The 25,086-nt window shown below is 44.3% G+C and overlaps 2 protein-coding genes across 4 annotated transcripts in view; one reads left to right on the plus strand and one right to left on the minus strand.

Moving 5' to 3' along the window:
• Nucleotides 1-16,832, minus strand: AMDHD1 (amidohydrolase domain containing 1). Of its 3 annotated transcripts, none has more exons than XM_045872820.3 (9): nucleotides 16,603-16,823; nucleotides 15,284-15,390; nucleotides 13,800-13,864; nucleotides 11,226-11,503; nucleotides 8,570-8,795; nucleotides 6,151-6,275; nucleotides 2,870-2,963; nucleotides 2,130-2,290; nucleotides 1-1,037 (listed from the first exon to the last, which is right to left on the minus strand). In XM_045872820.3, the coding sequence occupies exons 1-9, from the start codon at nucleotides 16,737-16,739 to the stop codon at nucleotides 950-952; spliced, it is 1,281 nt and encodes a 426-aa protein (XP_045728776.1). In that variant the 5' UTR covers nucleotides 16,740-16,823; the 3' UTR covers nucleotides 1-949. The 3 variants fall into 3 exon arrangements, 2 of the variants coding, with proteins under 2 accessions (XP_045728776.1, XP_064446836.1); XM_064590766.1 differs by lacking the exon at nucleotides 1-1,037 and adding an exon at nucleotides 1,044-1,722 and having other exon boundaries at nucleotides 16,603-16,829; XR_006790582.3 differs by lacking the exon at nucleotides 1-1,037 and adding an exon at nucleotides 5,432-5,687 and having other exon boundaries at nucleotides 2,139-2,290; nucleotides 16,603-16,832.
• Nucleotides 16,833-17,102: 270 nt separating this feature from the next.
• CCDC38 (coiled-coil domain containing 38) overlaps nucleotides 17,103-25,086 on the plus strand; it is a 38,985-nt gene continuing 31,001 nt past the window's right edge. The window contains exons 1-2 of the mRNA XM_064590767.1: nucleotides 17,103-17,542; nucleotides 23,689-23,742. Coding sequence (XP_064446837.1) covers nucleotides 23,703-23,742 — 40 coding nt within the window. The 5' untranslated portion in view covers nucleotides 17,103-17,542; nucleotides 23,689-23,702. The remainder of the gene's footprint in view (nucleotides 17,543-23,688; nucleotides 23,743-25,086) is intronic.

The following is a 25,086-nucleotide window of genomic DNA, read 5'->3' on the forward strand; positions in this document are numbered from 1 at the left end:
TAGTGACAATACATATTTATTGAGAGCTTTAAAAATTTTGTTATACATTTGTAATGTGAATAATCAAACTCTTAAAAATGATTTTTAAAAATTACATTATCAGATTTGGTCCAAATGCATCCATTCTAGGAAGGCCCCCGTCTCCATGTATAAAATGACTTTTTTTTTTTTTAAGATTTTACTTATTTATTTGACAGAGAGAGGCAGCGAGAGAGGGAACACAAGCAAGGGGAGGGTCAGAGGGAGAAGCAGGCTCCCTGCCGAGCAGGGAGCCCGATGCGGGGCTCGATCCCAGGACCCTGGGACCATGACCTGAGCCGAAGGCAGACGCTTAATGACTGAGCCACCCAGGCGCCCCTAAAATGACGAGTCTTGAACTCTTCTCTGAAGCACTACTCCTGGAGTCAAGAAGAAATTAGAAATAGAAGGACACCCTACCTCAGGGGACACCCATGCATTTGAAGAGCTTATAGAAAGGCAACCTGTGTGGGAAAGGACAAACCAGCTGCTTATAATGGAAGGCTGCATTTGCTTAACTGGGGGCATATCACTTGGATTTCTCACCATCCCATAGTTTAAAAACTGAAACTTGAAAAGCACAAACAAAATGGGAGTTTCAAGCCGTGTCTACCTAACTGCCAATTGCTTTTCCCCACGAGGGCATTCTGATGATACTCTACCGTATTAATCTTCAAATTATTTGTAATAAATCTCTGTGAAATGATTTAATGTTCTGAGATTATGATCCAATTGATTTACCTGCTTATATGTCCAGGTGCACATGTTAAATTAAAAGAAATTAATGACTTGGTTTTTTTCAAGTGGATTAACAAAGCACTGAAATATATTTAAGTGACATCACTCTGGTAAATTACTATGGTATTTTAACTTTTACTGCAACTGCATTGACTTATATAGCCGAAAGGTCTTCTCTTTCCTTTCAGATCTTTCATTTTTTATAGACGACTTTTCCTTTAGCTACAACATATTCAATTAATTCATGATGGCCTCCAAACTGGTAAATCAAATGTTCCCATCTAGAAAGAAATCAAACGTACTTTAATGCATACAAGCCAAAATGATCACTTTGTCAATAAATGCTAATTTAGAAATACATTCTCTAAAAATTTCTTTATACCCTGTCATTGATATTCGGGCTTTTTAAAAAAATAGTAGATTACTATGATAACTAGCCTGTGACTTAAATATTCTTTAATGGTATTGTTGAAGTATTTGACCTTAAAATATTTGATCCGATTAAGCGATATACAAAAGGCGCCCCAGCATTATTTTCTTTTTTTTTTAAGATTTTATTTATTCATTCAAGACACACACAGAGAGAGAGAGAGAGAGAGAGAGCACGAGCAGGGGGAGAGGGAGAGGGAGAAGCAGGCTCCCCGCTGAGCCAAGAGCTGGACATGGGGCTCGATCCCAGGACCCCGGGATCATGACCCGAGCCGAAGGCAGATGCTTAACCATCTGAGCCACCCAAGCGCCCCAGCATTATTTTCAATAGAGTGAAGAGTAGAATTACAGAGTCGCTTTCTTCAGTTGAATTTGAGGACCAAAGAATGCAGTAGACCTGCTAGGGTCAAGGATTTATGACTTCCAGATTTAGAAAAATAAGACTCAAATTGTTATATCGGAGACCCAGCTGGCAGCCGACTGTGTGTGAGTAACACGAACCCAGGAGCAGGAAAACGGAAACGAGGCTTTTGGGATCTGGTAGGAGTGAGAAGCCAGAGAGGTAATGAATCAGACGCGGGTGACCAGCCGGAGTTGGAACATGCACGGCCCAGCACCAGCCGTAGGTCAGAACTCCAGCAGAAAAACAAGAACACAAGCCAGGGGGCACGAGTCCAAAGTCCGGGTAAACAGAACAGAAACCTGGCAATCTAGGACAGATGGGAGACAGATGAAGAGACAGGAGAAGCTGGTCTGTCTACCCTGTGTGGTTTAGGACTCGTGGGGAGACTTGCTGGTTAGAAAGGGGTGAGGATAAAGGAGATTGGGGAGCTTGTGGGCCGACACAGAGCCAGATGCTAATATTGAGCAGAAAAGCCATTCAAACCCAGCCTACATATTACGAGGGGCACAACATAAAATAGCTCCGTTGGGAGAACACTCGCCTGGACGAGTTGATGATAATGAGATCTCCCTGTTTGCCGACTTCCAGAGATCCACGTGTGTGCGATTTTCCCAGGGCATAAGCTGCGTTGATGGTGGCAGCAGCCAAGGCTTCAGCCATGGACATTCCCATGTTCACGCAGGCCAGGTGCATGACCACTGGCTAAGGCAGGGAAGAACCGTATTCGAGGAACGGAACAGAATGGTAACTGCTACTCAACACAGCACAACCAATAATGGAGATTAAATGTCTGGGAGGAACTGGCTAAACTGGTACGAGAACATTTTAATTTACGTGTACAGATTCTTATGCTTTGTTAAAGATTTCTCTATTAGAGAGATTACCACCCCCACCCCCGGGTATTGAGGATTTATTGACAACTTTTCAAGACCACTGGCTATGTAAGATGAAAGCGCACCTCCATGCTTATTTACTAAAACTTCTTTGAGCTTGTGTTATCCTCCAAGACCGGAGGGAGTTATCATCAAACCACAACGCCCAAGGCTGCCTTAAAAAAATTCCGCAGATAGAACTTTCTCTCCTCTCTCTAGGCCTAGAGGCATTCGTGTGGCACAGAACTATCCGATGACCCTGCTGTCTGCACTTTTTTTCCTGCTTCACAAGAAAACCGTTTCTTAGATCTTTGGTACATTTGAACAGTTAGTGAACTATTTTTAAATTATTCATACATGTGGCGGAAGACGGTTTCTCTCCTTAGAAAGTCACATTAAAAATAATTACCATTGAAAAGCAATATGCATTCGGGTTGAAATCGCTGCCCAAAGCAACGATTACCCCTTCATCCAACATCTTCCTAGCGCGAGGCTGCTTCAGTCTAAGAGGAGGGGAAAAGAAAGAAAGATGTCAGTCTCCGGAAGCAGAGCTTCGGCAGATTAGGTATTCGGAATGGAAGCCAACTTAAGATATCCAACCCCTCTGTGTTCTGGAAGAAGAAAGAGACACTCAAGGTTAAGTGATGAGTGGTGAAGTCAGGTGGAACCCAGGACGCCTGATTTTTATCTGCTTTTGAAATGACTTGCCCATGACTAATTTCTTTAATTTGGGAGTGTTTATCTTAGCATTTTTTTTTTAATTTTAGCAATCTTTATATACTTTCAGAGATTCTTGCTAAGGAAGAAAAATATAACTTAGTTTTTTTTCAAATGTAACACACTTTTTTTTTGACTCCCAAATATAAACAATGAGGTTAAAATAATGCTATTTTTATTAACTTCCATTTTGCAATTTTTTTTTTTTTTATTCATCTCTCTCCCCCTCCTTGGGGGTGGGGAAGGGTCTCAAACATTTTTGGTAGGCCCTTTAAAGTCTTGAAGGCCTAAGAATCTAATACATAAAATGTCTGTGCTTCTTCCTGGGTTGCGTGTCTCCTTAATCTCCTTGGCAAAATATTGTTCTTTAGGACATGACTCAAAAGTTATGTCAGGGATAAACAGAGCCAAACACTAGCTAAAAGGGTGAAGACAGACTGTATTCAGTAATAACTACTGCAAAAGGGAAAGGGTCCAGTGTGGTCTGGACTCAATTTTGATTTGTGCAGTGGTAACCGGGCATTTTAAAGAAAGAAAGAGGAAGTCGGGAGGAAAAAGGGGCGGGTCCTTGAGAAGACAATCCTGGGTGGTAGAAGATTTATATCTTAAAGGAGCAGAGAAAGGATTTATAATTGCAATTACAACTGCAATTTGTAAAGTAACTGCTCTAAGAGGAAGTCCAGGGGCCTATCTGCCAATCAGTGGGTTTTGCTGGAAAAAACAGTAAATTCCCCTGGCAGGCTGGGCTTTCTCAGGCAGGCATTGTAAGGGGGCCTGGGTCATCCTAGGCAGACAGCCCTGAGCTTTCAGAAACTATGCTAGTGTTTATTCAAGGCTCACAGTGTTGGGGGGAGGGGAATAGATGAAAGCCGTTGTCTGAGAGTCTACAGGTTTATAGGCCAAAATGGAGGCCCTCGAAACATTCACGGTCGATGACTGACAATTGGCAGGCCTACCTAAGATAATGTTCCTCAACCAGGACAATGTATGAGAGGAGGCAGGTGAAGCAGGGATAAGAGTGAGGAAAGGTAGAACTTAAAATCTCCCCACAGTTCATTCTTTTTTTTTTTTTTTTTTTAAAGATTTTCTTTATTTATTTGAGAGAGAACACAAGAGGGGAAGAGAGGGAGAAGCAGGCTCCCAGCTGAGCAAGAAGCCCATCTCGGGGCTCAATCCCAGGACCCTGAGATCATGACCTGAGCTGAAGGCAGACACTTAACCCACTGAGCCACCCAGGCGCCCCTCCCTCCCACAGTTCATTCTGACGGCCTCGCCTCCCCTCCCCTTCCAGAGATATTTAAGGAGGAAAAAAAAAAAAAGTGAGGCTGTAGACGTATCAAGGGAGTTCCAGAAAAACTGAGGTAAATGTATCCTGAATAAATTTAAACAGTATACACAAAGATGCGTACAATAATGATTAAAGGAAGTGGCATAAGGCCACTGTTACTCCAGAAATGAGAGTCAAGAGAATTCAGGGCCCGGCAGGGAGCCCTGCAAGTTGCTCCTGTTGGAGAGCTCAGAAAAATAGCGGAACAGAGAAGCCAGAGAGAAAAGTGGGGCCTTCTCTGCAGTGTTTCCTGTTGTCCAAATTGTATGGTCAACCCATCCTGCGGTGAGCACAGATGGCCGCCGCCTCTGGCGTAGGGACAAAGTTCGGGCTTTTATTGCTGAGCCGCCCTTCACAGTACAAGTCTCAGATTTTTGCTCCATCTTTAAGAGATTCAAGGGGAGGTAAAGGAACCCTTTTTTGTCAAACATTATTCCTTGGGTGATGGAAAATTAACCAGAGTAAGTATTGATTGATGACTTTGATTGATGACTACTGAGACTTGCTGGAAATGCCAAGATTCCAAGAATGGTTATTGATTGGTATTTCCTGGTTGCAATCTACATTATGTCTACTCTTTAAATTAAGAGAACAGTAATAATAAGAGAAATGTATAATATTACCCCTATGTGTATAACATCATAATATATTTGAGAAAAGTACTGCAATATTCCTCTCTTCTCTCTTATAAAAGTTACTTGAAGGCGCCTGGGTGGCTCAGTCAGTGAGCGTCTGCTCTTGATATCGGCTCAGGTCATGATCTCAGGGTGGTGAGATCGAGCCCCCTGTCAGGCTCCGCACTGGACGTGAACAATCTTTAGATATTCTCTCTCTCCGTCTCCCTCTGCCCCCAGCTCACGCGAACTTGGGAGCGCCCTCACTCCCTCTCTCTCTATAAATAAACAAATAAATAAATATAAAAGTTACTTGTAGCCTGGCTTTTCCATCCCTGAGGCAGAGTGTCTCAACCTTGTCACAGTTCGTAATTGTGGCCGGATAATTCTTAGGCAGGATAATTCTTTGTGGTGGGAGGTGGTTCTGTGCGCTGTGGGACCTTTAGCGGCTCGAGCCTCTACCTACTAGATGCCAGTAGCGCCCCCTGGTGGCGACAACCAAACCGCAGTCATAAAGATGGGCCCGGGACTGGGTGTATTCATTCCATAGAGGGCAAACAGCAAAACTCCTGGGAAGATTTCACAAAACATACTTAGACGTCTCCTCCTTCCTCCCACCCCCGGGGATTTATGAGGACTGTGGGGCCCACTTGCGTCCTCTTAGTAAAAAACAGCTCCTTCAGATTCTGAACACTGCTTGATATCCCTAACATCTGATGCATGTTTTTTAAAGTAGAAAGCCTATTTCTTTATTTCTAGTCATAAAAGTAATGCATATTGATTTTTTAATTGGAAAATTCCAAAAATGAGGGGGAAAAAAAAAGAAAGAGAAAGGTCCACTCTTCCCAATAATCTCCCTACTCAACGGCCATTTGGGTCTAAGCGCTTTCCTGGACCTCACTCCAGAACTGGCATCTTCCATGAGCTCAGTTTTCCTGATCTGCATTTTTAAGGAATGTGGAAGGGCAATGAAATAAGACTTAGGCCTCTGGGTCTGTGTCCTCGTGGCTGTCACCCCCCAGGGCAGCTCACCTCAGCATGTAGGCCGTGGTGGGCAGAAGGATGGCTGAGCACCTGGCCATTGCCATGGCAACGATGCCCTCATCGCTCGCTTCTTCCAGGTGACTGATCGCCTGGGCTCCCAGCTCAGCCCCGAGCTAAACGGAACGGGCAGAGAGAAAGGTTTCACCAACAGCAACAACAATCAACAAAGGGCCAGAACATTGGTTTCCCTGCAAAACTAAGCAGCACTCTTTGTCATTAAAATGGGTTGGCAACTGCCTCTCCCCAGCGCAAGCCCCCAGAGGGGTAAAAGGTTTGTGATGGACATTCATTTGAAAATTGGCTCGTGTGCTACTTCAAAAACTATCCTTAAACCCAAGTGCTTACTGGGGCGCCTGGGTGGCTCAGTCATTAAGCATCTGCCTTCGGCTCAGGTCATGATCCCAGGGCCCTGGGATCGAGCCCCGCATTGGGCTCCCTGCCCGGCAGGAAGCCTGCTTCTCCCATTCCCGCTCCCCCTGCTTGTGTTCCTGCTGTCACTATCTCTCTCTCTGTCAAATAAATAAATTTTAAAAAATCTTAAGAAAATAAGTCTGGGCTCAGCTGTTAGAATAAAACCAGGAGGAGGTAATGCTATGATGATAATGAGAACATGGCATTAAAGTGGGTTTCTTCTCAGCGTGACACATTTACACACACACACACACATACACAGTGCCCCAGGCTGAAAGGTGATTCTGTTAAGCATTCCAAGGAAAGGGAAAGGAGACTCATTGTTGACCTTAGCCCGTGGCCCAGGGAGGCAGCGATGCCCACACCAGGGCAGGAGGGAGCCGGCCCCTCGTCAGCAGCTAGCTCGGGTCTAAGAGCATTCTGGTTTGGTGCTCTTGGGAGTTGGATGCTCCACAGACTCTGCTCCCCAGGCAAGCTTCCTTCTAACCTTGGAATCACCTTCACTTTCCCAAACTCGATTTGGTCATCCCAGGTATTGACCTCTGTTTAATTCACCGGTTCACTCTCTACAACCAGAAGTATCTTGTTGACCACCTAGTTCACATTCATTCAACAAACATTCCACAAATATTTACTCACTAAAGGCCCCCTGTCTACCAGGCCACTGTGCTAACCTCCAGGGATAAGGCTGTGGAGGCACAGGGACAGTCCAGGAGGGATCTCAGAGACAATTTGAACATGGTGGGACAGGCACAGGGAGGGACTGTAACTCATTCTTGAGAGGTTTGGAAAGGATGCCAGAGAAGTGGTCGCTAAGAGGAAACACGGAGCGGAGTTAGAGTTAGCCAGGCAAGGGGTGTTCGGATGAGAGGAGGCACATCCAGAGGCGTGGGGTATCGGGTGTCCTAACGCTATTTATGGTGGCTGGCCATGGTCAAGAGGGCAGGGGAAGGGACGGGGGAGGAGAGAAAGAGGAAGATGGGAGGCAAGCAAGAGCTAGATCGGGGTAAGCCTATGGCTGCAGAGTTTGAAATTTGTCCTGCCAGCCCGGGTGAGCCTTTCAGTGCTTTCCAGCACCAGAGAGGAAGAGAAGATGCGCGGAGGGCAGGGATTCAAGTGCGGACAAGCTTGGACACAGGGAGAAGAGCTGTTGCAGGAGTCCAGCTGAGAGCCGCTGCTGGTGGTCTGAACTAGGCGGTGGGGGGAAGAGAAGTGGACCTAGACAGACTCAGCAGGCAAACCTGGAAGCCTTGCTTGTTAACTGAAATGTGACAGGGGAGGGGGTGAGGAGACAAAGTGACATCCAAGTTTTTCTCTTAGGCAATCCGTACATAATGGGGTCATTCACTGGGCAGGAAACACAGGACCAGATCTGGAAGCGATATTAAGAGATCACATTGGACGTGTTGTGGTGGAGAAACGTGTGGAGTGTCCACATCTGGTTTATGCCCCAAGGGCAGTTGTTTATTTCACTCTAGGGCTTAGAGAGACATCTCGACTCACAACTGCGGGGGCTGTGTCTGTCTTGTTCACTGCTGAATTCTCAGTGCCTGGCACATAGCACACACTCAAATATTTGTTGAAAGCATGAATAAATGAATCTGAGCAAGACTCAGAGATCAGAAGAGCATCCTGGACTATTAACGGTACGCTCTAGCTGCCACAGACCCCAGCAGCTACGTGTGCAACTCGCCGACTCTGCCAGTGTGGCTTTGTGTGCCAACCAAAATAGGGCACGGATTTGCTAAACAAGATCACAAAAGTGCTTCTTTTTCTACTAATCCCACCAGCCGGTGATCATACAAGTCAATGAGCAGCAAAAAAGTAAATTTCTAACAGAGGTCCGGGATTCCAAGGCTCTACCGGACCAATCCACACATTGTTCAAACAAATTTCCCCATTCTCTGTCTTTTCAGAAGGCTACTCCCACCTCTGAACAAACTAAGTTTTCCATAGCATGAGTGTTGACAAAGGAAAAGCAAAAGGTCAACCACACCTCGGCAGCCTTCATCGGATGCAGCTCATCCCCATGGAAGTTAAGCTGTAATCCCATCTCTTTTCCACTTTGAAGAATCCTTCTGGTGGAGCTGAGATCAAAGACGCCCTTCTCACAGAACACATCTATATTGTCCACATGGATTTCCCCACTTCTGCCAAGCTCTTTCAGGTGCGGGAGGTGGCTATTGATGATTTCATCAGCAGCCTCTGGAGCAGTCTTTCCTCTGGGGGAAGAACATGAGATTACATGGGGGGAAATTTCTTTTTTTTTTAATTAAAGAAAGGGTTTTCTGGCACTCGAAGAATCTCACAAACTATGGGCAAATGACCTCAAGCCTCAAGAAGGTAGAGAAATAATCAAAGCAATAACTCAAGAGTCTTAACAATGAGGACACAGCAGAGATGTTGGCAAGACTTCTGTAGGCACTGACTGTACAGAGACTCAAAGGGCTCATCCATTTCTGGCCCAGCCGTGTTGCCTTCGAGAATGTCAGCAAGGCCAGCCGGCTGAAAAACGGAATCTGCTTGCCAAGGACACTTAGAGGGCATCCTGGATGGTTCCCTAACAACACAACTGTGTGCTCCTTAGCTGGGCCCTCGTGATAACTCTGCCTTTTTCTTCTTCCACACTGTTTCTAGAAGCATCTGCCTAAGGCTTCTTGTCTCACCATTTGGAACTATGGGGAAAGAGGATTGTGGGAGGCCCTGAAATTCTAAGATTCTGCGGTAGTTATAGATCAGAAAGGGCTGGGCTTTTGAAGTCAAATAGACACAGAGCTCTCCTACTTGCTGGCTATGTAACTTTGGACACGTCATGTAGCCATCATTTGGCATCCTCTGAGCTGCAGACTGTATCGCTGGAGATCAAGACACAGACCTCAGAGACTCACTGGCAGATGGAGAAAATTTCTGTAAAACTTTAGTCCTGTATTTGGCACACAGAAGTCTCTCGCTCAGCAAAAACCATTTTGGTGGGAAGACAGACGTGAACCGTGAGGAGACAGGCGCTCACATATGCTGTTCCCAATTCTCAAGACAATCATATAGAATTATGTGTTATTTAGCTATTTTACAGATGTTCAGAAAAGTTGAGTGATGCCCTCAAAATCATGCAGTGGGAAAGTAGCAAAGCTGGATTCAAACCCAGGTCTGGTACAGCTCCAAAGCCTAAGACTTCTCTACCATGTTACACTGCTATCATCCACCTTATGTTCCGTTTGAAAAAGAAAAATGTTTTCTATAGATGGATGTCCCAAAAGTCTCAGTGCAGTTTTAAGTTTTAATAATTTCAGAAGGACAAATGCTAAAAATGTACAAAAACATCATTGGAAATATTAAGTATTTATGTTTCTTTTCTACTTAATTAATTTTGTGAATTTTTAATAATAACTTTGTTAATTTTTTATTTTCTCTGATTGAAAATGGTAAACAAAAAATTAACATTAAACTTATTTTTCAAATTGTGTGAAACTAAATAAATGTAAAAATATATGTTATGAAACTTTCAAGTAATTTCTGTAAGCCTGTAGCACTTATGTATCTAAGTTATCAAAACTCAAAACGGCACTAAGACTTTGCCCTGTTAATTTTCAAGTCCTGGATTTTTTTTTTAAGGTTTTATTTATTTATTTGAGAGAGAGAGAGAATAAGAGCAGGGGAAGGGAGAAGCAGATTCCCTGCTGAGCAGGGAGCCGGATCAGGGGTTAGATCCCAGGATGCTGGGATCATGACCTGAGCCAAAGGCAGCCACTTAACCGACTGAGCCACCCAGGTGCCCCCAAGTCCTAGATTTCTTTTGAAACTTTTAGTTCTGGAACTGTGGGCCTTTGGCTCTAGAAATTCCAGGACAGATAAGATGCAGATGCAGATGCAGAAAGGACAGAATTCTCTACAAGAAAGCTATATAGGAGAAACTTTAAATAAAAGGAAATCTAAAAAACATTTACAAGAAAACAAACATGTTTGTTGCTAAACAAACAGATGAACGAAAATAAAAACTATTCTGAATCATCTTGACTTAAAGATTTGATCTATCTCCTACAGAGTGTTACTTTTAATCTCTAAAGTGCGATTATGTGGTCATGGGCAACTATTTAAAGTAATATCTGTTATTTTAAAGTATCTAGTAGGGGGCATTGCTTTCTGTTAACCGAAAGAATTTTGAACATCTCTTCCTCCTTCATCATTAAGGGACTAGCAAACAGATGGGTCTGGTGGGGATCACCTTCCTAAAACCACCCTTGTAAGGGGCGCCTGAGTGGGTCAGTTAAGCGTCTGCCTTCAGCTCAGGTCATGATCCCAGGGTCCTGGGATCGAGTCATATATCGAGCTCCCTGCTCAGTGGGGAATCTGCTTCTCCCTCTCCCTCTGCCCCTCCCCCCTGCTCCTGCGCTCTCTCTCTCAAATAAATAAATAAAATCTTCAAAAAAAAAAAAAAACCACCCTTACGAGATGACTATTACAATCAGAACACCTTTCTAACGGCTTCTACTGAGCTCTCTCTGCAAGAACTAAAGTTCGGATGCACCTCCACTCCCCCCTCCCAACCCCCCCCCCCCGCCAACACATCCCCACTTAGGTACCAGCTGACACCTTCCTTCTTTGTTTTCAATGCCCCCTCAACGCCCCAAGTCAAGCGCGCAAGCTGAGGTTACTTTGGCACCGAGTGAGCCCCGCAGTAGGTGGCTGAGATGCCTATGGGCAGCTGCCGCCGGGCACGCTCAATCACGCGCAGCATCTTGAGCTCTGCCTCCAGGTTGAGGCCGTATCCGCTCTTGCACTCCACCAGCGTGGTCCCCGCCCTCATCATGCGCTGCAGCCGCTCCTGGAAGGAGCAGAACAGCTCCTCCTCCGAGGCTTGGCGAGTGTGCTCCACGGTGAAGTTGATGCCTCCTCCAGCTCGGTGAATATCCATGTACGTGGCTCCTGCCAACTGAACACAGGGCTCCCCCTAGGCTGGGCAAGGGCGGGAGGTCGCAGGCAGCTCCACAGAACCTCCACCCGGAGTGATGTTCAAAATGCTATGTCAGGGACACCAGCAGATCAGAAAGGATGCTGGGGTACATGGCCATGAAGCCCCGACCCTGCCAGGGCATCTTAGGAAGGACAGGGGAGGGCAGAAATGAGAGAAGTCAGGTGGGGAGCACTTAGGGTCTCACGCAGCAGTGGCAATTTACCAACCAGCCCAGAAGTATTTCAGTATTCTGACGACCCAGCTGGCCCCAGTGTGCACCAGCTAAGTCTCTGTCTACCCCTAGCTCCTATGAGAAAACAAAGCTTAGGCAATTCGGGAACCCCACTGCAGTTATTCCAAATATCCACGAAAGAGCCCCGGGGGGGTTCCACCTCTCCGTGTCTGGCTACTAGAGTTTGGGGTCTGACCTCTGTCACTCAAGCAAAGAAGCTCTTCCTGGGATCCCACTGGGCTCCAGTTACTCTGGGCAGCAAGGAGTGCGGCACAAATGAAGTATACCAGCCCGGGTTTTGCCAAGGTGAGCTGGAGAACTCACCCCGCACCCTTCCCTTCTCTGGACCTCATGCTTCCCATCTATGTAGTGAGATGCTTGGACTGCAAATCTCTAGGGTTGCTTTTTGGCTCTGCAATTGTGTGCTTTAATAAAGAAGTCTTAAAAACAGCTCTAGTTTGTTGAAGAAGGTACCCAGTGTCTGAAGAAAATTCTTAGCTGTTAGGGTATACACTTGAAAAAAAAAAAACAATGTGAAGAAAAGACATGGAGAAACCTTAAATGCATATTGCTAAGTCAAAGAAGCCGATCCAAAAGGCTATGTACTGTATGAATCTAACTAGATGATGTTCTGGAAAAGGCAGTATGATAGAAACAGCTGGGGCGCCTGGGTGTCACAGTCAATTGAACATCTGACTCTTGATTTCGGCTCAGATCATGATCTCAGGTCGTGAGATCAAACTCTGCATCAGGCTCTGGGCTCAGTGCGGAGTCTGCTTGGGATTCTCTCTCTCCCTCTCCCTCTGCCCCTACCCCCCCATCTCTAAAATAAATAAATCTAAAAAAAAAAAAAGAAAGAAACAGTGAAAAGGTCGGTGGTTATCAGGGTTCAGGGAGGGACAGATGAATAGGCAGAGCACACAGGAATTTTAGGGCAGTTCAACCACACTATATGATACTATAATGGTGGATATGTGTCATTATACATTTGTCCAAACCCACAAAATGTGCAGCACCAAGAGAAAACATCAATAAGAACTATGGACTCTGGGTAACAGTGATGTGTCAATGTAGGCTCATCAGCTCTAACAAAGGTACCGCTCTGGTGGGGCATGTTGATCATGGGGGGAGGCTGTGCATGTGTGGGGGCAGGTATGTGGGAAATCTTTGTACCTCTCACTCAAGTTGGCTCTAAAAAATAAAATCTGCTCTAAAAATTAAAATCTATTAGAAAGAAACAATGTGAAAACGGCTCCAACCATGGATTTGAGGGTTGGCCCTGGCTAATTAATGACTTGTGACGTAGGCTACACTTTATGTTTCTCAATAAGTCTCATTTTGGGGGGGGGGGAAATACAAGACTTAATTTATTTTTATGATTAGCAATATATTTTTCCAAGTTTGAACCAATGAATGGTGAATTTCAAACGGTATCCTGGAGCCCCTTCAAAGACCCCCCAGAGGTGGAGAAGTGAAATGGGAGAAGGGAAAGAAAGGAGGAACTAGTGAGCAAGGCAGCTCAGCTCTGTTTTTGGGTCTTAGGGGTTTTTTGGTAAGATTTTATTTATTTATTTGAGAGAGAAAGAGAGAGTGAGGCGGGGAGGGGCAGAGGAGGAGGGAAAGGGACAAGCAGACTCCCTGCCAAGTGCTGAGGCCAACCTGGGGCTCGATCCCAGGAGCCTGATATCATGACCTGAATCAAAGTCAGACGCTTAACCGACTGAGCCACCCAGGCGCCCCAAGGCAGCTCAGCATTTTTTTAAAGGGAGGATTCTAAAACATACATACATACACACATACATAAGGATTCTACAGCTAAAAATTTTTGAAAACTATTATAATGATTGCTGGGCCTGTGCAAAGTATTTGGACAGTTATAAGTTAGTTTTTTTGCAATTTATTTTCCATAGTCCAGGCCAGTAAAAATATCCATGAAAAAGAAATGTAGGCATATGTTGCAAAGCCTGATAGCCTACCAACTCTTTAGAAAGACTTGTCTGTATTTGTGCCTTATTTTGATTTGTCATCATTTACTGTAGTTACCTTCATTGCAAACTCGTGAACTCTTTCACCAGCCCATACTGGATGTGTGTGTGCATCCACCAAACCTGTAATCAATAAATCAAATCATCTTTAAAGCTGAGAAATAGAAAGCACTTAGATATCAGGCAGACTATCCCGTACCACTCTTGGGAAAGGTAGATGATGGTCAGCCATCTTGGAGGAGGGTGGGGGGAGGAGGAATTTGTCTGTAGGTTCCCTCCACAGACAGGGAACAAGAAGACTCTCAGCATGGCTGGTCTAGAAGGCTTTAATGGAAGAGGGTGACTTTGCATGATGAGAATATCCATTAAAGAAATACAGCTCCTTTTGCCCACTAAGTCCATGCTCACCAAGCAAGCTTTTGAAACAGGATGTCATATCTATCAGTTGAGCAAAACCACAGACTATATCACCAAGGAATAATCTGGGTGTGAAAACAGAGTACAATCTCTCCCCACTTTGAGAAGGAAAAATATGAAATCAGAAATATGAATCTTCCTTCAAAAAGAAATGTAGTTTAACTGAAGAGAAACTATAAAGCAATCGTGTGAACCGTTTGTTTATCCAAACGGTTCACAACTCAAGTGAAGCGTGGCTTTCCATAATATTTAAAATACCTGGATTAAGTGGATTAAATGTCTCGTTAGTGGTTCTGACTGGACGAAAAATCAAGAATCTCTACTCAGATTGCTTTCTAGTATTTTCTGCTCTTTTTCATAAGCTTGCACTCTGACTTTATTTCCTGACTCCCAAGAGATGGAAGATAGAAGCTCTATCAGATACGCACAGTAGACATTTTAAAAATATAAATCTTAGCTTCTGTGTTTTGTGTAGGACTCAAAATTTGTGAAACTCGTTTCAGAGGATTTCATGAAGCCAGAAAACATAATGTGGGAGATGATGGTTAACAAACTGATTTTGTTGTCCATCAGTAAGATATAAATAAACTTCAGTGAAATCTCTAGGGATTCCCTCCTCCCCCACTTTTCGGCCTAGAGATGTGTTGTTTCACACTCCATGTAAATTTAGAATCTATTCTGGTATTAGAAGCAGCAGCTTGCCCTCTCTGCCTCCCATATGAAGTAGATTAGTAAAGTTCTTCCAACAGCTTTTGAACCTAAACACAACACAACCTGTTTCTCTTCAGCATGTGAGTGGGACAAAGTGACATAATGAGTGGGTTTGATTCCCAGCTTGCCCTTTCCCTGTCCAGCAATCTTGGGTAAGATATTTCATCCCTAAACTGGGGTGCTCTAATCTGTAACATGTAGATAAGGATACTTACCTTACAGGGCAGTTAGAAGGATTCAAGATGAAAACATGTTTGCAAAGCACCTAGACATTCAGTAGTAGAAATTCAATGCATGGTAGCTATTATTATATTTTAATATTATTTCGAGACCCTATTTAAAAGAAGCTGCCACTCTTCCTCTTTACATTGCTAAAACTGGTTGCAGGGCTTTACTGAAAAAAGAGGTTAATACCCGGCAAGATGCATTTCCCAGAACAGTCAATTCTTTCTTCGAACGTTTCTTCAGAAAACATTTTTTGGATCGCATCAGCAGGACCGATGGCTTTTATAAGCCCATCCCTGAAGAAAAATCAAGAAATAATTACCAAAGTTTGGGGAAATACTGTGGAAGAGCTGACTAAGGATTTAAAATATGTTGCCCATGTCTTTTGGTATCAGTCAACATTTATCATATTTCCTTCTTGCATCTGTGTCTTTGAAGAAAAAAAAAAAATGACTGCAGCCGCATGGAAGCCAAAGAGTCAAATCGTATGTATAGAGATGGCTAACTGTTCCCCAAGATCAATGTTCCCTTTTCCCCACAGTGCTAGATTCCTAAATTTTAGCTGAACACATGAACACCCAGAATGAAGCCTACATTTCTGGGTTTCCCATCATCCAGGTGCCGCCATGTGACTAAATTCTAACCAATAGGTCTGTTTTCTCTTCCTATTTTCCACTGTCTGGAAGGTAGACTCCGTAAGGAGAGGTGGAGCAGCCATCTTGGATGAGGGAGTGAGAAAGGGTTGTGCACACCAGAGGAAGATAGTAGGGCCTCAGAACTCCATAGAGTATGGCCATCAATTAGACCTGGATTCCTACCTCTGTGCACTTCTGTTAACTGGTTTTTAACAAATTTTTAACAGTAACACTGGGAATGTTTTTATCCCTTTGTTAATTAAAAACACACAGTCCCTAAAAGCTGGACTCTTGCACAACCCTAAGCAGCCTCAGATAAGGGCTGAGCCCATCTGGCGCAATCGCGGGGCGGTGGGGCTCTCCAATTCAAATCGGCAACGGAACCCCACTCCCACTGTAGGTTCCCCCGCCCAAACTTTGCCTGTTCTTTTAGTCACGTCTAGCAGGAAGCACAGAGGGTTAAATGAAAAAAACTGAAAAATGTCCTCTTTTTCTGAATTTCCTATCAGCCCCAAACCATCTGAACGTCTTTCGTGGTTCTCAAATTTAGTATACAAAGGGGGTTGGGCTGGAGGGTGTTTTGTAAAAATTCAAAGTCCCAGAACTCCACCACAGAGATGCTGATTCCAAAGACCTGGGGGTAGGGAGGAAGAGGGACGGGGGTTCGGCCTGAGAGCGTTTTTTTTTTTTTTTCACCGAATGACTACCCGAAGCTGTCACACGAGGTAGGTAGCAGCAGGTGCCTGAAAGGCCCTCGGTGGCTCCCTGGATGCGGGAAAGCTTTTACCCGCTTCCCTCCACAGCGCCCAAGTTAGGGAAAGGGGGCCAGGCCCGGCCTCGGCTGCCCGGTGCCCCCAGCGCGCGGCCACTTACGTGCCCACCACGAGACTGGCGCCCTCCAGCACGGCCAGGCTGCGCAGCGCGTCCCGCACCAGGAAGCGCTCGCCGCGGCCGCACACCATCACCACCTGCCGCGCGTTCTCCAGCAGGAGGCGGTGGCCGCCAGCCATGTCGCCGCGCGCCGCGGGTCTCCGGGAGGCCGCCCGGCCGGAGCGCGGGGCAGGCGGGCGGGCGGGCGGAGGAGGGCGCGGGGCGGCGGGCGGTGCCGCGGGGCAGGGAGGGTGGAGCCGGGGCGGGCGCTCGCCGCCGCCGCCCTGCCCAGCCGCCGCGGAGGGCGCGCCTCCCCCTCGGCCGGCGCCGCGGCAGCGCGGGTGCCAACAACCCGAGTGAGGATTAGTAATAAACGCGATCATGGAATCTCCTCTATTTTTTGGTCGCCCAGTCAATGTTCAGGGTAAATGTGGTGGAGACCACTGTCCCTACTTTCTAGATTAGGAAACTGGAGCTGGGTTACCGGGCTCCGTTGAACACAGGGCCAGGCGGAAGGGGGGTCCCCGAAGGGCCAGGTTACGCAGATGGGGCCGGGGGGGGGCAAACCTCTCCCCAGCGGCCCGGGCGGGAACCGAGCATAGAGACCCGGGAGGGGCAGCGTGGGGGAGCCCCTGCCCAGCGGGCTGGGACGCGACGGGCGGCCGGCAGGGGGAACCCGCGGGTGGGGAGGAGGGCGGCGCGGTGGGGGAGTTGCTCCTGGGTCCGCGCGGCCGTGGAGCAGGGTGGCGGGTGCCGCGCACAATTTTCGGTTGGCCAGCTCTGCTCCGGGATCCCCTACTAGAAGGTCCCCGAGATGAAGGGGGATCCTGGCGGGGGAGGATAGAGCCGAGACTAGAGAATCCATTGGCTCCTCTGCCCAGCGTCCGCGAACGCCTTCCTGAAGGATAGGTTTGGACCCGCTCCTGGATCCAAACTCTTGCAGGTAAACGTGGTTACAGCTCCGTGTCCGCCCCCACTCCTCACCCCAACTGTATCTGGGGGGGGCCTACTCTCAATTTGCCGCCAAGGTTGGAGACGGAATCAAGTTTGTTTAAGGAAGATGGTCTGTAATTCTCACCCACATCTCTTCTCACCTCTTAACTGCTGTGAAAACATTGGCAGGCACTGGGTTTTACCTCTTAATTATTTTATTTTGTTTATACACTTTTATTAGAAGCTCTGTGTTAGGCTGTGGAACGTACAGACAGGAAAGGCACTTTCCCTGCCTCGTAAAAACTACACTGTAAAGGAAGACAGTTTAGAAACAGGAATAACAGACCATCAAAGGCTGAAGCCTGTAAAACCATAAAATATAAAAGTAAGTAAATTTAGGGTTATTTTAAAAGCCACTAAAAAACAAGAGAAAGCAAAAAAATCCTTTAGATGAACACAATAAATAAGAATATACTTTAGCTTTGTATTTTGGTCTTACAAGAGAGAAATCAATTGGTAGTAAAGAGAGAGGAAAGGAAAAAAATGGAAAAGAGTTCATTAGAGAATGTGAGTAAAAGAGACCCCGACGGAGAGCGGGGTGGGAATCCATATATTACTCACCGGGCAGACACAAAATCACAAACAGATGTGTGTGTGTCTATACACAGTTTAAAGAGAAAGGTGTGTAGAGAGGAATAATACAAGGGAAATAGAAATAGTGGAGAGCAAATACATAAAGTCACTAATTCATAGAGAAATATTAAAATTTTCTAACATATCTGCTAAGACTTGAATCTGTTCCATTTTGCAATCACAGGCATATGTGCAGATTTATGAAGTTGTAGGGGTAAAGGAGGGGGTGACAATATAGAAATATAGAAGGCTTTGGGTCCCATAAACTGGTCTTAATCCCACTCTGTTACTTATGAGCTATTTGACCTTGGGAAATGTCCTTAATTTTCCCAAACCTCAGTTTTCTCATCCATCTCCTCAAGGGGTAATTGTTTTATGGACTCGTTTGAGCTTTAGAGAAGATGAAATGGAAAACACTTTGCCCAGTGCCTAGCTCTAAATAATAGGTGTAATTCTTCTTCTTATTATTATACTATTACTACTGCCGCCTCTGCTGCTGCTAGTTTATTTTAATCCTGTTATTTCTCCTCTTGGTCAATTAAATTCAAGAGATTTCAGCCAGGAGTTCACAGAATGTACCATGAACTGAAAGCTTCCAAGTTTTGGGGAAGTAAAAAAGAAGAAATGGTCATTCTATTCACGGGGCTGTTGATTTGTGGATGAACAGAGTGTGTTGATTACAGTCCAGATATCCAACATGGCCTGAAAAGCCCCTGCAAACAAGAAGTTTGCAGAAGCAAGAAGGACAAGAGTGGGCTTCTCTCCCCCTTGGTCATTTTTAAATACATAATTATAGATTATTTCCTCAGTGATAACCAACATCCCCATAGCACTTCTTCGTTCACATAGTACTTTTTACATCATCTTACATTGGCCGTCTTCTCCTGTTCTCCTCCTTCCTCTTGACCCCCAGGTGTTTTTTGTTTTGTTTTGTTTTGTTTTGTTTTCAGTTTCAGCAAAAGGGGCAGTCAGAAATGTCAACAGGAAAGTCCACACAAAATACGCCAGCAGGGCCTTAAAGGTCGAGCTGAAGGTAATTTCCTCATCCCTGTGCTCTGCTTCTGACCTAATCAAAAGAAGTAGGTCGTTGAGCAGGCCAAGGACCTAGTGGCTCCTGGCTCTCAGGTAAACAAAAAATTGCTAGCTCTGGTCTCCCCACACCATCCAAGGACACAGTTTACAGCCCTTTCTCCTAGTATTTGTCCAAGTGGGTGGGAAGGAGGTGGGCAAAAACGGAAAGGCTTTAGGTCTGAATCTGTCTAAATCTTTGTTTGCATATGGGAGATAAACAAAGCTTTTTATCTCCTACTGAGAAACTGGAAATCCATTTTCACAGAGTTGCAGAGAGAGTTGTTGAGAAAGTCCAGCAGAAACTGCTTCAAATATTATCTGGTAAATATTGTTATTGTTCATTGTATTTGGAGTTGGTCTTGGACTTTGGGATTGGGCATTATAAAACCCCATTCCTCTTTTTCCACTTCCATGAGGCTTGGAATGTTAAGAATGTGCACGAAGATGGGTCAGGTTCCCCACGTTTGCACTGATATTGCTGGTAGATTCCTCTCCAATGAACTGGTTTCGAGAATTTGAGTTCAGGGTTTCTTACGAAAGCTGGTTGTCAATTATCCCTCCTTTTCAAATGCTAGTGGTTATTCACAAGACATAGCAGACTAGAGAGAAGACAGATCTGGATATCTGCCTTGAAGAAATTATAGGCAATTATTTCCCTATCAGCTTACCGTGAGTAGGCACATTGCATGCATTACCTGTGTTTGAAAATTGCAACAAGCCTGTTAAGGAAGGTATTAGTATTCATACCAGATAGAAGAACCTAAGTTGCACTGAGTTTCATTGGATAGGCCTAAGAGAAAGAGCTGATAAGAGCCAAAGGCAAGATTCAAACCTGCCTGCCGTCAAGGCCAAGGTCTTTCCATAAGGTCATCCATGCTACCTCTGTGATGATACACATCAAAAATCTGACTCAGCGGCCACATAATGTTAGAGGAATGCTAGCATTAATTAAATCAACCGGTATGGTGTTCACTTGGGAGAACAGTATATTTTACACCCATACCCCCTTAGATGTCTAACATATCTCAAATGTAACATGTTCCCAGCTGAACCTTTGATCTTCCCAGTTGCCCCTTCCCCCACAGCCGCTCTGTCTCCATCGATCAAAACTCCATTCTTTCTTTCCTGGGCTCTTTATCTCATTCCCCACACCCAAACCATCAGCCAGTCCTGTAGGCTCTACTTTCCAAAGGTAGCCAGAATCTGACCACCTCTCACCACTTCATCTCTTCCCTCCCAATGACTGTAGCCTCCCAACAGGTGGCCTTACTCCACCCTCACCCTCTTGTACAGTCTCTTCCCAGCTCAGCAGACGGAGTGGTCCATTCCAGATTCTCATTTCACTGAGGAAATGACCCACAGGGCCCTCGAGATCTCTCTGATCTCATCTATCACTCTGCACTTTGTTCACTATGCTTAAGTTCCACGAATCTCCTTGCTGTTCCTCAAACACACAGGGCATCCTTGCTCTTTAGAATGCTTTCCCCATGGGCTTACACTGCTATGGTGCTCACTGAGCACCTGGTGCTGTCCAAAGTGGGGGACACATGTTAACTCACTTAACCATCTCATGAGGTAGGCGCTATTCTTATCCGCCCTTTTGAAAGATGGGGAAATTGAAGCGTGGGGATTAAGGAGCATAATGAGAGTCCATGCTCTTCCCCACTAGCCTCTGCCACCTCTGAAAACGATGGCTTGAAGTCACACATCACCATTTTAAAGCCCTCGTTTTTCTGAGCTCTTCATCTTTTTCATTTGTCAGAAGTTGGATTTGAACATATATGTGTTTTTATTTTTTTAAAGATTTTATTTATTTATTTGAGAGAGAGACTGAGATAGAGCATGAGAAGGGGGAGGGTCAGAGGGAGAAGCAGACTCCCCGCTGAGCAGGGAGCCCGATGCGGGACTCGATTCCGGGACTCCGGGATCATGACCTGAGCCGAAGGCATTCGCTTAACCAACTGAGCCACCCAGGCGCCCTGAACATATATGTGTTTTTAAACATATATTTGAGATGTGAATTTGCAGGCATTTGCCATGCAATCCAATGACATTTTCCCTCTATTTCAGTACAGAGCCTTTGTTTAGTCATGCTATTTTTATTTTGCACAACAAAGACATTCGCTGGTTTTGACTTTCTTTTCCTGGTTGGCACATCATATTGGTTTAGTTCAGAGAACCTTATAATCCCTTCTAGGAATAGCTGGCTCTCTTCTCTCTTCTGTTTTTCACCAACCCTTCATTAATCAATAGGGAGATTAAAAGTACATAAGTATAGAAGTATAACAACTTCTAGAGATTACTGGTTCCATTCAACATGTTCTATGAATTATTGGAGAGCTGGAATCAGAGCTCTAGCAGTTGGTTTAGAAGAATGAGAACTTCTGGTCTTTCTAGGAGGGAAAAAGTGCCAGAATCCATGGATAAGGATTTTTGTTGCAAGTAGACTTAGGATAAAGTGAATGAAAGTGGGGATGGATAGGGGAGTGAATTTAGATAGATAAGAGAATTGAAAGATTAAAAGTATGTCAAGAAAGAGGTGAGCAGAATCTTAGGGATTTGGATGAGTGCAGCGTGTGTAAATAAATATACAAAAATCTCCTAATATTGGCCATCCAAATTCCAAATACATCAACCCAACAGACTGTCATCAATTTTTCACCGACCCTTCTTTTCCACTGTCAGAATGAACTCAATGCCTGTGGAAAAAAATCTTCAGTAATCTGAAAAAGTATAATATCAATGACATAGGTTTTTGTTAGTCTTTTTCTTTTATAAGCTTTAACATAATTTCTTTTCTCTTTTTCATTTTTGTTCTTATAATCACTGGAAGTAAAATCACATTCTCCTTGGTAAATATTAGCACAAAATTTCTCCCACTTACTGAGTTTGCTCGGGGTGCTAGGTGCCCTGCTTGGTTGTTTATACACATTATGTCATCGCATCCTTTAAAAAGCTTTCAGAGGTGAGATTATATTCCCATTTTATGGAATAGGAACCTGAGGCTCAGAGCTGCTAAGTAATTAAAATGTAGGCCCCACGAAGAAAGTGTGGTGTTTTGGGTTTTTTTTTTTTTGTCGTTTGTTATTGTTGTCATCGTTTTTAAATTGTCCTGTTTCTGGCATCCAGAACAGTACCTGGCACACAGTAGATACTCAATAAATATTTTTTGAATGTTAAATGATCTTGCTCACACATCTGTAAATATCAAACGAACAGGCTTCTCTGTTCCAAAGTCTGGATCTTTAATCATCTGCTACAAATGCCTCTGGGAGTCTCTTCAACGTGGCTCTTTAAGAGAACTGAGGCAAAAATTTAAACAGGCAAACTGAAATAGGCTGTTTGTCCCATTGTTACTGGTGTGGGCACACCTTTTTATATAAATTCCTGAATATCCTTTTTCTTTCCCCAAAGAAAATAGCATTGTTACTTTTTTTATTGTAAAAATAATGCAAATTCATTGAGAAACAATAATATAAAAAAAGTGTAAAAATTCAAGACAAGGATTAGGGTGAAACAAGGGAAACATTTACCTTTGGTGCAAAACTTAAAGGGGAGGGCAAACACAAACAACATTTTAATTCACTACTTTTAAAAATAAAAGTTAATGCAAAAAATTCCATGATGAACAAAATGTCAAAAATGTACATAAAGGCGAGATCTGTGGGCCGGACAAAGGTGTGGCAAGGGAGGGGCTTGCTCTCCGGGTCATGGGGCGCACAGTCAGATCCTGTCTGTATATAAGGTCTTGGTATTTTGTTCACCATGGATTTTTTTCCTGCATTGACTTGGAATTTTTAAAAAAACTGCATTAACATGTTATTTATTTTGATAACTGAGTTTTGGGGGCTACTTCCTTATATTTTGCACCTAACCCTAATCCCAAACCTGATAGAAATGCAAGGAGAGGTTGCTCCAAATCAAAGACCAGCCCTATTAATGTTTGGTGAACAACTTTTCAAAACATCTGATTTGGCAGGTGTTTTTTTTATCCACGCTACTCCCACCCTTTTGAAATATTTTGTTTTTCACTTTTAAGATATAGTTAAGGGAGGGAATAGTGACTACAGAATTGTTTTGAGGGGCCACGCGGCAATCCGTGTTATGGGTATACCGGACTTATTTAATCAACGGAGTCAACAAATATTATTGTACATACTATTTTTTGCCCACTTACCTGATTATTTTCTTGGGATAAGTTCCCAGATTTGGAATTGCTGGGCCAAAGAGGTTGTGCTTTTAAAAGCAATGAAGGCTATTTGGAATCACTGGCTGTTGAATTTGCCCCTTTATGCAAGGTTTACAGAATTTTTTTTTTTTTAAATTTTTATTTCAATTCCAGTTAGTTAACATGCAATGTTCGTTAGTTTCAGGTGTACCATTTAGTGATACATCACCTGATGCTCAGGCTTACAGCATTTATTTTTAATGTCTTTCCTTTTCTTTGGACAGGGCCAGGAGACAAAATGTCATCACATTTTTTGCCGGTATCACTGGCTCCTGAAGGTAAAGAGGAAATCTGTCGATGAGCTCTTGCTTTGTGCCTGGTATGGTCAGTCTCCACAGTGAATCGGGGCACGTAGCAAAAGGAAAATACCAAACGACAAGCATCAGACATGGCCTTTCTATGTAAAGAGTTTATGAATGGCCTGCTGAGAAGGTTCTCTTCCACTTTTTAATTCCGCAAAGAAAAATCTTCACATCAGAGAGGCAGTAAATGGTCATATTTACCTAGATTGCTAGGGAATTTCATAACATAAGACAATTAACTCAATTATTTGTCATAATAAAGGACATGAATAACTACATTTTATCAAAATCTGTCCTCTCCTTTCGTTTTCCAGCCTTTCTCTCCTCCTCTTGCTTCTTTACAAGTAAACAAGGAATTCATATTGATCGGTATAGAAGAATAACTTCTTTGTCACTTACAAATTTGACAAAGCTTTGAACATTGGTAACACCAAGAGTGTGTTACAGGTAACAGGCACTCTGTAGGCACTTTCCATGGGCTTGGGGAAAGTCATGCCATGGATTCTCCCACAGAAACTCCGGAAGGAACCAAGCCAACACCTTCATCTTAGACTTCTGGCTTTCAGGACTGTGAGAGAATCAATGTCTGCGGTTTTAAGGCCCTCCGTTTGTGGTGATTTGTTATAGTGGCCCCATTTCTGTGAGACTAGGAAGTGACTCAGGTGGGGAGAAGGGTTGGCTAAGGGCCAGTGCTTAGAGTGAGTTTATAATTCACTCATTCAGTTTATAACAATTTTATAACAAAAACTTGTTAGAATGGGTTGAAAGTGGTCCCTCCAAAATGGTAGCTCTCCGTGTCCTTACCCCTGCAACGTGACCTTATTTGGCAAAAGGGTCTTTCAAATGTAATTGAGGTAAGGACCTCAAGACGAGATCATCCTGGACTTACGGTGGGTCCTAAATCCTAAATGACACGTGTCTTTGGGAGAAAAAGAAGTCCCTGTGAACACAGAAGCAAAGATTGAAGTTACATGGCCAATGAATGCCTGAAGCCACCAGAAGCTCAAAGAGACAAGGAAGGATTCCCCCACAGAGCCTTTGGAGGGAGCATAGTCCTGCTGACACCTTGATTATGGACTCCTGAACTCCGGGACTGTGAGAGAATAAAGTTCCGTTGCCTTAAGCTGCCAAGTTTATAGTTTATTATAGCAGCCATAGGAAACTACTATACTTGGTGTTTAGAGTTTAGTTTTTTCTATTTATAACCAAAAGGAACTTGGCTTTGGACTTGGAGGGGGAAAAATATCTTGTGAATCCAGGACACTGAAACTTGGTCAGACAGGATTTAAACTCGGGCATTCAAGACTTTAAGCCACCAAA

The sequence above is a fragment of the Mirounga angustirostris genome, unplaced genomic scaffold (assembly GCF_029215605.1).
Source record: "Mirounga angustirostris isolate CCGP_5_RB_7025 unplaced genomic scaffold, mMirAng1.0.hap1 SCAF_5, whole genome shotgun sequence".
In the NCBI taxonomy this organism is placed as follows: Eukaryota; Metazoa; Chordata; class Mammalia; order Carnivora; family Phocidae; genus Mirounga; species Mirounga angustirostris.

What these genes read in the sequence shown, in the direction of transcription:
- AMDHD1 (XM_045872820.3), bottom strand. Translation starts at nt 16,739, where the DNA reads ATGGCTGGCGGCCACCGCCTCCTGCTGGAGAACGCGCGGCAGGTGGTG. An exon ending in TGGGAAATGCATCTTGCCGG is followed by an intron (nt 13,865 to 15,283) that starts GTATTAACCTCT and finishes TATTGATTACAG; the next exon opens with GTTTGGTGGATGCACACACA. An exon ending in ATCCGATGAAGGCTGCCGAG is followed by an intron (nt 6,276 to 8,569) that starts GTGTGGTTGACC and finishes CGTTCCGTTTAG; the next exon opens with CTCGGGGCTGAGCTGGGAGC.